Source organism: Ranitomeya variabilis, chromosome 7 (genome assembly GCF_051348905.1).
Source record: "Ranitomeya variabilis isolate aRanVar5 chromosome 7, aRanVar5.hap1, whole genome shotgun sequence".
NCBI lineage: Eukaryota > Metazoa > Chordata > Amphibia > Anura > Dendrobatidae > Ranitomeya > Ranitomeya variabilis.
The window spans coordinates 213,004,913-213,017,562 of record NC_135238.1 but is presented as its reverse complement, the minus strand read 5'-3'; the positions used below and the strand labels follow the sequence as shown (position 1 = coordinate 213,017,562).

The 12,650-nt window shown below is 35.4% G+C and overlaps 1 protein-coding gene across 2 annotated transcripts; it reads right to left on the bottom strand.

The window, feature by feature from the left end:
* Positions 1 to 205: 205 nt before the first annotated feature.
* Positions 206 to 11,769, bottom strand: GCG (glucagon). Of its 2 annotated transcripts, XM_077272829.1 has the most exons (7): positions 11,704 to 11,768; positions 10,421 to 10,518; positions 8,293 to 8,454; positions 5,344 to 5,478; positions 4,560 to 4,673; positions 3,868 to 4,008; positions 206 to 780 (listed from the first exon to the last, which is right to left on the bottom strand). In XM_077272829.1, exons 2-7 carry the CDS (start codon positions 10,510 to 10,512, stop codon positions 759 to 761), a joined length of 666 nt encoding a protein of 221 aa, XP_077128944.1. In that variant the 5' UTR covers positions 10,513 to 10,518; positions 11,704 to 11,768; the 3' UTR covers positions 206 to 758. The 2 variants fall into 2 exon arrangements, with proteins under 2 accessions (XP_077128944.1, XP_077128946.1); XM_077272831.1 differs by lacking the exon at positions 8,293 to 8,454 and having other exon boundaries at positions 11,704 to 11,769.
* Positions 11,770 to 12,650: the final 881 nt, after the last annotated feature.

Sequence of the window (12,650 nt, the reverse complement as noted above, 5' to 3'; positions counted from 1 at the left end):
ATTTAGGATTATAGGTTGGACCTGATGGATTTGTCATTTTTTACCCTCAACAGCTACTTTATACATGGGACAGATTTGATTTTCAGAAATGTTTGCAGTAGACTTCCTGAGTGTTTGACTACTTTGTCCGTGAGACTTTAGTGATCTGTTATGGTGATGATTGCATTAGTTCCATATAAATTACAAATTGATCAACAATGAAAGTGACGCTTGAAAAACTTTATTTAAGGCTGCTAGTTAATATTTTGAAAGCTTACCACTTCTGTAATAAACATTTCAAACAGGGTAACCCTTTTGTGACATGATTGGAGTCAATTCTATGTACAGTTTATCTTCATAGAAAAATAAGTTATATCTTTTTTTTATTTAAACTAGTTATATTTTTCAGAACTATATTTTTCTTTTTTTTTTTCTTTTTTCTTTTTTTTTTTCTTTAAATATTTGGGCGAGAAAATGGCACTTCTAGATTTAAGCCCTCATAGTTATGGAAGGACAGCCAAAGCATGTGCGCTAAGTACAATACTAGCCCAACCATTACCGAAAGCGTTAAACCTTTTATGGTTGATGTGTGTTTGAGTAGAATCAGCTCTAAGTGTCATTTCCCAACAAGAAAACACTATTGTAAATTTCTTTTTTACTTTGCATGCAAAGCTATACTGTATGGCTTAATGATACACCTGCTTGAATTTACACAACACAAATTCATCATTTTCAAGTGACAGCCGGGTAGGTTCCTTGTTGAAGATCTTTCGGTTTTCTTATTGTTCATCCAGCAAATCCCTTGATTAAAAAAAATACAGAAAAGTTATAAATACCCATTCTGTAAAATTCACAATTTTCCTAAATGTCTATGATAAATGTCCAATGTAGAGGTAACACATACTGATATAGTTTATATAGGGTTCGTCAATAGTCCGGTGGCCACCTGCATCTGGCCATACATTAGTCGTGCAATGTCAGCAGAGAAAAATAATATTTCCGCCAAGGCAAGAGCTGCTTGTTTGCAGCACGTCTTCATTCTCGATCATAGAGAAATTCTTAGCTTCTAGGGTATCTATATGCCCGGAAGGCCATAGTCAGAACACTTTTTAATTTATTTCCGTAAGCTGCATCTTTCTGGAATGATCTCATGTTGCCTTCCATTCAAGCACAAACAACTACGATTAGTCAGAACGTATAGATATGTGACTGCAATATATTCCCAATGCTACGTTACTATACTACGTTATTATATTACTGTAAATAAGTCCAAATTTCAAGACTGGATGATTTATTAACACATATTTATAGCAGTTGGAGATTCGGTTCTCTGATTCGGAGACCAAAATCCCATTCATAGTCATAGAGGTAATTAATTAACCAAATTCTTCAGAGTTGGACACAGACAGAAAAGGGGCTTTGTGTAAGAACAGTATATGGACCGTTTGCTGTTCAATAGCTCATCATGATTCCACTTGCTTTCATGGTAGGAATGGGCACCCTGCATTTTGGGCCCCCGTGTGGCTGCACAGGTTGCACCAATGATACGTCCAACCTTGAAGTTCTTGCTACCTACAGCCATCATTGGAGTGAGCTTGGGAGCATATTGTATACTGTGACTGTCCAATCATTGCACTGGATAGATGTTACAGCCAACACTCAAGGAATTGGGCAGTGTTCAGTTCAGAGACCCCAGGACATTTGCAATGGAAGTACGAGGAGGATTTAAAGGGTTGTCTTATCTTTTTAATGGGTAAACTTGCAAAAACAGGAAACTTTGCAAATCACCTCTTATTAAAAATCCTTTCTGTTTACAGGAAAGGATGGATTTTCAATGGTGTACTGGACATTGCCAAAATTACTGGTCACCTCAGAGGATTTCTAGACAAGGAGCATGTGCTTGCAAGCTATTTGCTGTACAGCTTGCAAGCACCACTCTGAGGATCCACAGAGCTTACAAGCGCTTCCAAATAGGGCTTGCCAGTGCTGCACTCAGGGGAAGAGCTGCCTCTGCTAACTGCATAAAAAAATGAATAAGCCAGGCAAGTAGCTTAGCCATGTCACCAATCTTCAAAAGAACAGCAAATCTTGGTAAACAGGAAACTGGGATACAATGAAAGGGTATATTCCTGAAGATAGGAATTTGAGACAGCACATCTTAATCCTCGCTTTTCTTGCTAAATTTGTGAAACATTATGTGACTCTCACCTGTCTTTTGCTGTCAAAACTGATGACAAACTTCCTTTAGCTCTATGCTGTGCAGTAAATTTGTGGTTTATTCCCAGGATAGTAAGCTATCCTCTCTCCATAGGGAATAAATTACTAATCACTGGGAGTCCGACCAGTTGGACCCCCAGCGATCCAAAGAAAATTGTGCTCTATGACCCAGGAACCAGACTCTCTAGAGCCCTTTCATGGAGCGGAGATGCGCATGCTCGACCTCAACTCCATTCTTTGTCTCTGGGACCGTAAGAAAAAGCTTCTAGATTCTAAAAGAAAGACCATCACTTGTGCTCCTGAAGTGTATGTGCTCAAGGATAGGACCGTAGTCCTGACTTAATGTAGACAAAAAGCCTCAGCACCGAAATGATGATGGAGAATGTTCTCTATCATCATTTTGGTGCAGAGGGTTTTTTGTCTACTTCCCAGAGAAAGCTGTCAGGGTTTGGTTTTCTTCTCAGTTCCTACATTGCTACAATCGTACAAGTCCTAAGAACACAGGTTGTAGAACATATTACCTTTTTATTACGGTAATGTTGTTATGTTCTTTGAAGCTGACTTTGCACTGTGCTGGGTTTAAAGATCACTCAAGAAGATACATTGAGGTTATCACTGAAGTGATTATTTCCGTATTACTAGGAATAACAGATGAATAGTCTATATCTACAAGCTCTATCAAAAATATAAAGTGGTAGAGAAATAGGAGGTGCGGAGACACAACTGCACCAAAGCTCTGGTGGCTAAGGAGGTTCAAAGGCCACATTACCACATGTGATGGCACCAATATTACAAATAGTATCGGGGAAGAATATTCTGTAGAACTAGATGCAATTTCCATATAATCCATTCAAGTTCCTCTTGTTAAAAATGAAAACTTGAATATTTTGCTTCGTAATTGAGAGAAGTACAATTGACCACCAAACGGCTCAGTTATTTTGAGATGGTCCAATTGTAAAAGCACTAAAAGATTGGGCACAGCTAGGTACATTAGGAATGATTTGTGGGTATTGAGAATATATATAGCATAAATATTTTATCTGAAGCCATTTCACTTCACCTATCATAAGAATGGGGATTCCCCGACTTCAGCACTACATAACAAGGTGCTGGAAGCGTAGCATACCAAGGCCAAAAAAAGAGAGGTGGCTACACATGTGTTTGCCTCTCTCAGTACATTAGAGACATGTGGATTGAACACTGTAGCTGGTTGTAGATTGTTAAAGGGGGTGCTGGTTCTTCTAGAGCAGACCACTGCGCTCCTAAATTAATCTATATAATAAAGTCATTTGAAGGACCTGCACATCAATAGGCACAAATCTGCTCAAGAGGTTTTATTAGTTGCTTCTCATACCCAAATGTTACACCAGTTGATTGACATAAGGTGACAATCATATAATAGTAGTAGTAGAGTAGAAGTATTGTAATGTTTCGGGTTCTAGGCCTTCATCAATCCTTTGATCCCATGGATAAACGGCCTCAGTAGAAGACCTATTGATCAGCGTGATTTGTAGAGAGCAATATAGGGTAGAGTGGATGAGAGAACGTGGTGCTGGGGTTGTAGAAGACCCTTGAACGTCTTGAGTGTTATCTGGCAAGAGAGATGGTGCAGAAACCCCAAGACCAATGGTTTTAAAATTGGCTGAACAATATATAATATAACTACTGTACCTTTCTTTAACTGGGGTGTTGATGATCCAATCCAAAAATTCTTGGGCAGCCTTAATATCGAGGGCTTTGTTGAAATCACTGGTAAAGCTGCCATCAGCGTGTCTTCTGTCCATGCCATCTGCATCAGAAACCTCTGCAAAACTTACAAGAGAAATCAACACGTCAAAAAACTGCTGTAACAAAAATAAATGCCAAATATCGACAAATGTGAAATGTAAGTTATATAAAGAATCAAGATGTAAAACAGTAGCTGAACTAAAGTACAAGTTTCTTAATATTAAATAAGTAATACTTAAAGAGCACTGGAGTGTAGTCTTATCTTTTTTGGGGTGCTGGTTTCAACTATATTTTCTGTTTTAAAGTACAAATTATTTTCAAGATTTTTTTATCAGCTGACTAATTGAAAATCCGTTTTCAACAAAGCCATTGGATATTATTATTCAATAGTTCTTTGCTATAGTTTCCTATTCTTTAACTATATCTGGCAGAAAAGCTACACTTGTATTACGTTGATTGGTCTAACTATTTCTGTCTCAGATCTGCTGAACTTTTTGATTTTTCAATTCTACTTTCATAAGGCTTTTTATTAGTAAAAGCAAAAAAATCTAAAATATGAAATGACATTAGTACACTATTATTATTGATATTACGACATTCGCCATATATTTAGTTAACCAATATAAAATTCTTACTTTCTCTTTGGTCTTCCTTTAATTAACCAATCAACAAATTCTTTGGCTGCTTTTTCTTCCAAAAAGCTGGACATATCACTAGTGTAAGTTCCCTCTGCATGCCTTTCGAGTCTCCTAAACAACAAAAAAGGCCTTTAGATTGGAAAATTGTTGAAAACCTTACAATTATTTTTTTTGTAAAAGATGTTATTTTTTTAATTATTTTTATAAAATACATTGCGAAGAGGGATTTTGATCACGATGGTTTGTCTTATGCTAATATAACCCCTAAAACGCTTTTACAACGGTCATAAACCAAAGAGGGTTTCTTACTGCCAAAGTATCTCAGCTCCATTATATCAGCTCTTATATTATACATCCCGTTATATCAGCTCTTATATTATACACCCCATTGTATGAGCTCTTATATTATACACCCCATTGTATCAGTTCTTATATTATACACCCCATTATGTCACCTCTTAAAAAGGATATCCGTCTTTCCACAATCTGTTTTGTATATTCGCGAGTTTTTGAATTTATATTTATTATTTCCATAAATACTCTCTAAATGAAGACTAAACTAATTAATATAATAATTTACCAAAGGAAACTTGTATTTATAGGTTCAGATTATATGAAAAAATCTAAAAAAAAGCCCAAAAAACATAAAGACATATCTGATAACTTTTTACATGGATTATTACTAGATGATTATTAGTTGAAATGGAAGCGTGAAACTTGTAGCCAATATGGAAAATGGTATTGAAACCAATGTTTAATGGATTCAGAAAATCATTCTTACTGTTTCTTTGGTTTTCCTTTTATCAACCAATCAATGAATTCTTTGGCTGCCTTTTCTTCCAAAAATTGGGTAACATCATTGGTATATGATCCTTCTGCATGCCTTTCAAACTGGACATTGCGTCTTGATATTCCTCTACAAAAACAAGTTGAAGAATTAAAGTTGTACCCATAGTTAGAAATGGTGTGAACTGGTTCACAAGACACTGTTAAGCGGCAATGTTAGTAATCTGTGGCCATTGGTTGGGAGCCCGGTGAACCACTTCCTGCCGTTCGGAATCTGATGCTCTTGTTTTGATTAGTCAACCTAGCACAACATCACATCATGCATCATGCCCCAATGATGACGAGGTTAGTAAACCAAAAGAGAAGCCTGGCGCGCCATCAGGTTAGAATTTTTTTGCAGGGCTCCCATCCGGTCGCCACAGATTACTGATGTGTCTGCTAGACCAGTTCCTGCAAAATAATTCACACCATCTCTACCCATAACAAAAGTGATTAACAAAAATATCATAACACATATAATATTGAGAACTTTGTTCTATATGGAGAGAGTACAGACACTCAACGCAGACCATGTGATGGTGGCTCAGTGGTTAGTACTGTCGCTTTGGGGTCATGGGTTCAAATCCCACCAAGGACAAAATCTGCAAGGAGTTTGAATGTTCTTCCCGCGTTTGTGTGGGTTTCTTCCAAGTACTCTGCTTTCCTTCCACAGTCCAAAGACATACTGATAGGGAATTTAGATTGTGAGCCCCATTGGGGACAACAACAATAATATCTGTAAAGTGCTGCAGAATATGATAGCGCTATATAAGTAATGCATAATAATAATTATGCGACACATTGAGAAAGTGGGCCCAGGCCAGTTTGACTCTATCTCCCGAAGTCCGTTCATCTCAGGTTGGTACAGATGAAGTATTATCAACCATTACCTTACCTGAATGGGACCCTTGCAATATTTGGTGGGGATCCCTTAACCCTATGCATACCCCGGCTGCAGGTCTTAAACCTGTTCAAAATATTTGACTTGTTTAAACTAAAGATTACATATTCCCCCATGTCTGGAAAACGATAAATAGAAATTCAGGACAAATTCTCAGCAGATGGGAAGGATCTAATATCTATAATGGTGATTCCCAACTTGACTACTGTTTATTGAAGGGGCAGGAATAATATTTCCATATTCTGGCCAGATAGGTTAGTTGTCACGGCAAGCATCTGTGTTTAGGCTAAAACTGGTATAAAATTTATGTTGTAAAAGTAACAGATGTTGATGTTGCTATCTTCTGGAGGACCCCTAGCAAGGTTCCAAGGAACCTCAGATTTCCAGTAAATGGTAATGGATAGCCTCGAGAGAATGTACCCTTTGTGAAAATTTTGAATGGCTCTATAAACGCGAGCATTTCTTTTAACAATCTTAGAAAAAAAGGTAAAAGCAAAAATGTATTCATGTTTCTGTATTCGTGTGGCTCTATGTTGCCGCTGTATGAATTTTTATTCAGAAGTTACTTACTACAGTCCTCACAGTATATGAGGATAAACAAGAGTTATCGAAAAAAAGACCCTTTTTCTAATTTTAGACAACTCCTTTATTAATATATTATTTTATGAGAAGAGACAGTATTGGATTTAGTTGACCCAGTAACCCCCAGAGAATAGACCTCGTGTATATTGCTAGCAGGTATAATTAAAATGAATGGTTATGACATGCTTCATCTTAAGTAAATATGAAAACTTTTATGAACTTTTACACATCTCACAAATATTAACCACCTTCTTTGTTGTTCGAGTTGCTGTAAACCATTATATGAGTCGGTAATTGCACTAATTAAGGATTTACTTGTATTAATAGCTAAACGAGAATTTGGAATGATCACAAGTGATGAGTAGAATCCTATGGGATTGTGCATCGTTCTCCGAAGTAAACTACTAATGCTATATTCACTACACATGAGAGAATCATCCACAGCTGTATTTTGGATGGTTGTCCTTTATTTTGCACTGATTAAGTAGGGTTTTATGACAGCAGGCAAATGTTTGCTACAAGTTGAGATCTGCAATAAAACTGCCCATGACTTACGTCAAATCGTAATGACTTTCTGTTAAGTACTGGTTAATCAAGGGGTTTTTTATGTGCTTCACCTGTACTTGCACCAAAGACCACAATAAATCTCAGTTTAGTCGTGCGAATCTCGGATGCGCGGCACACTATTAATGTTCTAGCACTTAGGTAAAACTCATCCTAAGACTGGAAAATTTGGCAAAAGACTGTAATATCGATTTGCATTAATTCAATACACTGATTTAGTTACAAGAGAAGTAAATGATAACAAAAGCTCAAGATGAAGTTTCCGTGTTTTCTTTACTTTTAGAATTGGTCTATTCAGATCAGTTTAAAAAAAATAAAACTCTTAAATTACAAAAAGTTTACATTTTAGTGAAGTTACAATGTTGGGCATTTATATGCCAAAAAGCTATGTTTTTAGGGTAATCAATTGTGCAATGGGGCTATATGTATGTTCAAGACACTGGGTGTACATACTTATGTGCACTGATAAGAGTCCTAATGAGCATCTTCTGAGCCAATAGAAAAAGAGTGGATAGAAGCGTTACAGATAGGAAGAATTTTAATTCCATCATCGAGACCACCTTAAATGGCCAAGATTACATTGCTGATCCATCATGGAACCCAACAGATCAAATGCTGGCAGAAAACTCACCATTACATCTCCAGTGTATCATCACATTGGACACACACCACAAAAAATCAAACAAGGAGACACAAGTGGGATTTCTGAACATCGATGGTGAAGTTGAGTGGACAAACAGGACTGACGGTAGAGTGGTGAAAACAAACAAAGTTAACTCAAGGGTAACGGACTTAGAGGGTTCTGGACTTGAATTATCTCAAACAAACGGTACACTCTGTGGTCTCCAGATTTCTTACCCGCTTCTTTTTGAGTTCATTAACCACTGGACAAAGTCTTGGGCCCGCCTGGAGTCTAGGTACTTGCTGTAATCACTAGTAAATGTGCCTTGTGAGTGACGTTTAACTTCATTGTGGTGATCTGAATCATCTAGTGCTTCAGTCCTTGCGGCTTTGACTGATCTGCGTATACAATTTTTTAATTTGTGATATAGATTGCTATTAAAAAAAAACCCTGAGGGGATATATAGCGCCGACTTCTACACCTGGAGGTATTTCACGCACAAAATCGAAAACAGAGAGAGTGACCTGAGCTGCTTGTATGCTCGAGGAACCAAGTGCTTGGACGCTCTCTCAGAAGTTACTTACAGATATTTTAGATACTGTTTTAACCATCAATTAATCTTCTTTTTTTACAGTTGATTTCTTTTAAAAAGTCTAGCTCGCATTCCTGTTCCTTCATGACTTTTCTGTAAAAGTTGAAGGAGGGGTGATGGCACAAGTCACCTCGTTAATTGTTTTCGAAAAGATCAGTTGTGCCATTTTTACCGAAAAAAGTGTTTGTCTTTAATATGGTTGGTCTTAATAAATTGTCAGCCGAGACTGAAGTAACGTTGCATGCTACGTTCATAATCTACATTATCATTTCTTTAAACCACTGGGTTCTTTTTATTTTTCATAAAGAGGGGACTTTTATGATTTTTCCTACGTAGAAAACAACTGACTTATATAACAGAGACTATATAAATGCCATTAAAGATTTACATTATGCAGATATAACTTTTACAACCAATGCTTATATGCTGTAATGATCCCATCATCGCAACGTACATCATAATTCTCAGAAATGTAAAGTCTACAAGGAGCTATGAACATGTGGTTTCTATGGCTTGTTCTGTAGGAACATTCAATAGGACAAGTCTACCGCACATGTTTTTTCTATTAGATAGATTATCTGACCGACAAGACTTTTTCTTCTGCCTAAACCTTCGGTTATTTACTAAGATGAAACTAAAACTCTGATTTACATTGCTTATATTGGGAAAAGTTTTGCAAAATGTCTGTCATTAAAGGGGCATTTGCATCTTATGTTACCATGCCATAACATAATGATCATGGGTGGGAGTCGATCTCTGGTACCTTCAGATATTGACAGAACAACTGATAGTCGATTAGTAATGTTATTTTTCACACAAAAAAAGTGTTCATCAGAGTATTCTGCCCTATTATTAGGATATGTCAGAACATTGTGAACGTTGGTCTGACTTCTAAGGATCCCGTTGATTATTATACTAAAATGACCGAGGTCTCTCCTGCTTCATTTATGCCAAAATCACAAGAAACAGCATCATGGTGCACAACATTTTTCACAAAGTAGAAACGATCAATCAGAGCTGCTGTTCTTCATTCTGAGGATCGGTAAATGGTGGCATATCTCATAGATATGGCTTCAGTTTGCCTTATGGGTTAAACCCCTTTAGCAGAAAGACCTTTAAAGATATCAGTCCCATTTTATACATTCATTCAGAAGGGACTGTAAGGTGAATGATGGGCCTTATGGGAAGCTATGGAGTTGATATAATTTAGATACAAAATATAGAATAAAAACCATAATATTCTAAATAAACCATAAAGGGGCTGTCCAGGGAAAACAACATATCCATGGGGTGGGTTATAACTTAATGATCTGTAGGGTCCAACTGATGGGACCTACACCAATAGGCAGAACGAGGAATTCCATTCTAACTGGGATAAAAGTTCCCAGCTCTGCCAACTGTTGGGGGTCCCAGCAGTCGAGGGTCCACCTATCAACAAGTCATCTGAAAAGGCGATAACTTATCTTCACCAGACAACCCCTTTATTCATAGTTTAATCAACCAATGGAGAAATGTAGACGGCATTTCACACTTCATAAAGTAGTTCAGAAGCCACAAGTAGAGGAACTGTTGGAAACTACGAACATTCCGCTAGTGAATATCTAAACTAAGATTTATTTCAACATTTTGGTTTCATGGAAAATTCTTAAATCCAAAAACATCTAGGATATATGGAATAAAAAGGTTGATATTGTAATAATGCGTATCCTATGTACTTTTAAAGACTGGAGATATAGCGTATAGATATTTTCTAGTAAACTCTAAGCATATACCTGGATTTGTCTTCTGCTTCCTGGATTGGATTTTGGAAACTTCCTTGTAGAAGCATGAAAAGGAGCCCCAACATGTAGAAAATGCTTTTCATGATTTTCTGCAAAAGATGTGAAGTCAATTGTTATTTTTTTTCTAATAACTATTTTAACAGGGAAATTATAACTTATATGTTATTTCATGTTGCCATAACAATGTTATGGGTCTGAATTCTGGGATCATGGCCCTTAGAGTCCATTTACAGAACAACTGATTAATTGGGATCAGTAATGTCCATATATTTTAAGATTCTTGTATAATTTAAGTGTGTGATAGATATTTTGATATTTGACATTCTAAGCTTGGATGTAAATTGTATTCTACTACAAGAAATGTACAATAGAGACACAGACTGAATGTAGAAACACGTTTAGTCCAAATCGTAGTTATTTTTATATAGCAATAAAAAAAATGAAAAATAAGTACAAATAAAATTATAAAAAAAATCTAAAACCAATGTCATTAAGGTTTGCTTCTTGAATTTTTGTATTGGTTTCAATGGAAATATATATACATATATATATATATATATATATATATATATGTGTGTCTGTGTGTGTGTATATATGTAATGTATGTGTGTATTTAAATAAATATATATATACACACACATATACACATATATATATACATATATATGGGTATATATATATATATACATAATGATACGTTTTGATATGTATATATTATATATATATATATATATATATATATATATATATATATATATATATACATATACACACCAAAAAGTATCATCTCAATGGTCGGCAATTAAAAATACTCTTGAAGAATAAAAATATATCTACTTATATACATGATATAGATGTATATATATATATGTATATATATATATATACATATATATATATATATAGCATACATCTAGTATTCAAAGTAGGATAAATATACATGCAAAATTATTATTATTTTTTAAACTAGGGGCAATAAAGAAAAATCCCACTAATTCACCAAAAATTATAAATAATGAACATAATTAAAGCTAAAATAGGATTTATATTTTAAATCTAAATTGATAGGTATTACAATGATAAAATGTGACAGAATCAGCAAAAGACAAAAGTGCTGCAATCTATAATAAAATGGATAAAAAAAAAAAAAGTCTGATCGAGCAAAATAACATAAAATATCAGTAATATTATTGTAGAAATACAGACCCTATATTTTAACATAGTGTTTGTATTAATCTAGTCCACTTTATGGCATGGTAAAAGAAAGAACTTACCGTGAAAATGGACACAATGATGCTCTCAGCAAAGCAAGTTTCAGATCTTTCCTGATGATGATTCTGACTGCCGATGCCACAAAGCATTTTATACTCTTTTCAGCTTCATTGAACATTGTGAGGATGCATTATACGCATTAATTTTGACACAGATGATCATGTGATTGCCGATGCTTTAAATGTTTCACATATGACTGGCTGCTTTTTGTTTAATTTACACATTAGAGACGGCTGGCGGGTCATTGGGAAACAATTGCACACGTACAAGTGCTTCCTTTTCAGGTGTGCGAGTGCAGGTATAATGCAATGTCCGATGAGAGATTACGTGAACTCCTCTTGATTCAGCTATCTTGTGTACGATATTGATCTTCGCTACAGATGAAAATGCACTTAGGATGAAGTGAGGATTTAACAAATCTCCAAGCCGATTTATTTTATTACTGTTATCGATTATTTCTTACTTATTTATCATTCATTATTCAATTTTCTTTTTTTTTAACCTTTATGTCTTCTCTAATCTTATTTTATTATTTTTATCATTTATTATTATTATTTATTTATTATTATTTTTTATTTCATTTTTTTAACCTTTCTGCCTTTTTTTTTACCTTTATGCAAAGATATGATTGAATAAAGACAATTGCTTCCAAAATATGAGCCCTTATGGCTTGGTCACTGAATTCGCAAACATTTAATACCTGGACAGGTCGGGTTCACCAGAGCAGATGTAACTTTTCTGTAGAGATTCTCCACTTTGGTTCATGGAAGTATCTCCATTTATAGTGACCATATACTTAAATAGGACATAAGATAAGGGATGGTTATCATTAGACCCAACACATAATGCTGCACAACTGATGACATACTCAGTTTGCACCTTGTGAGGATCCAATACATCAATTACCTATTTCACATATATTCATCTATCTCTACTATTTAGAGGGGTT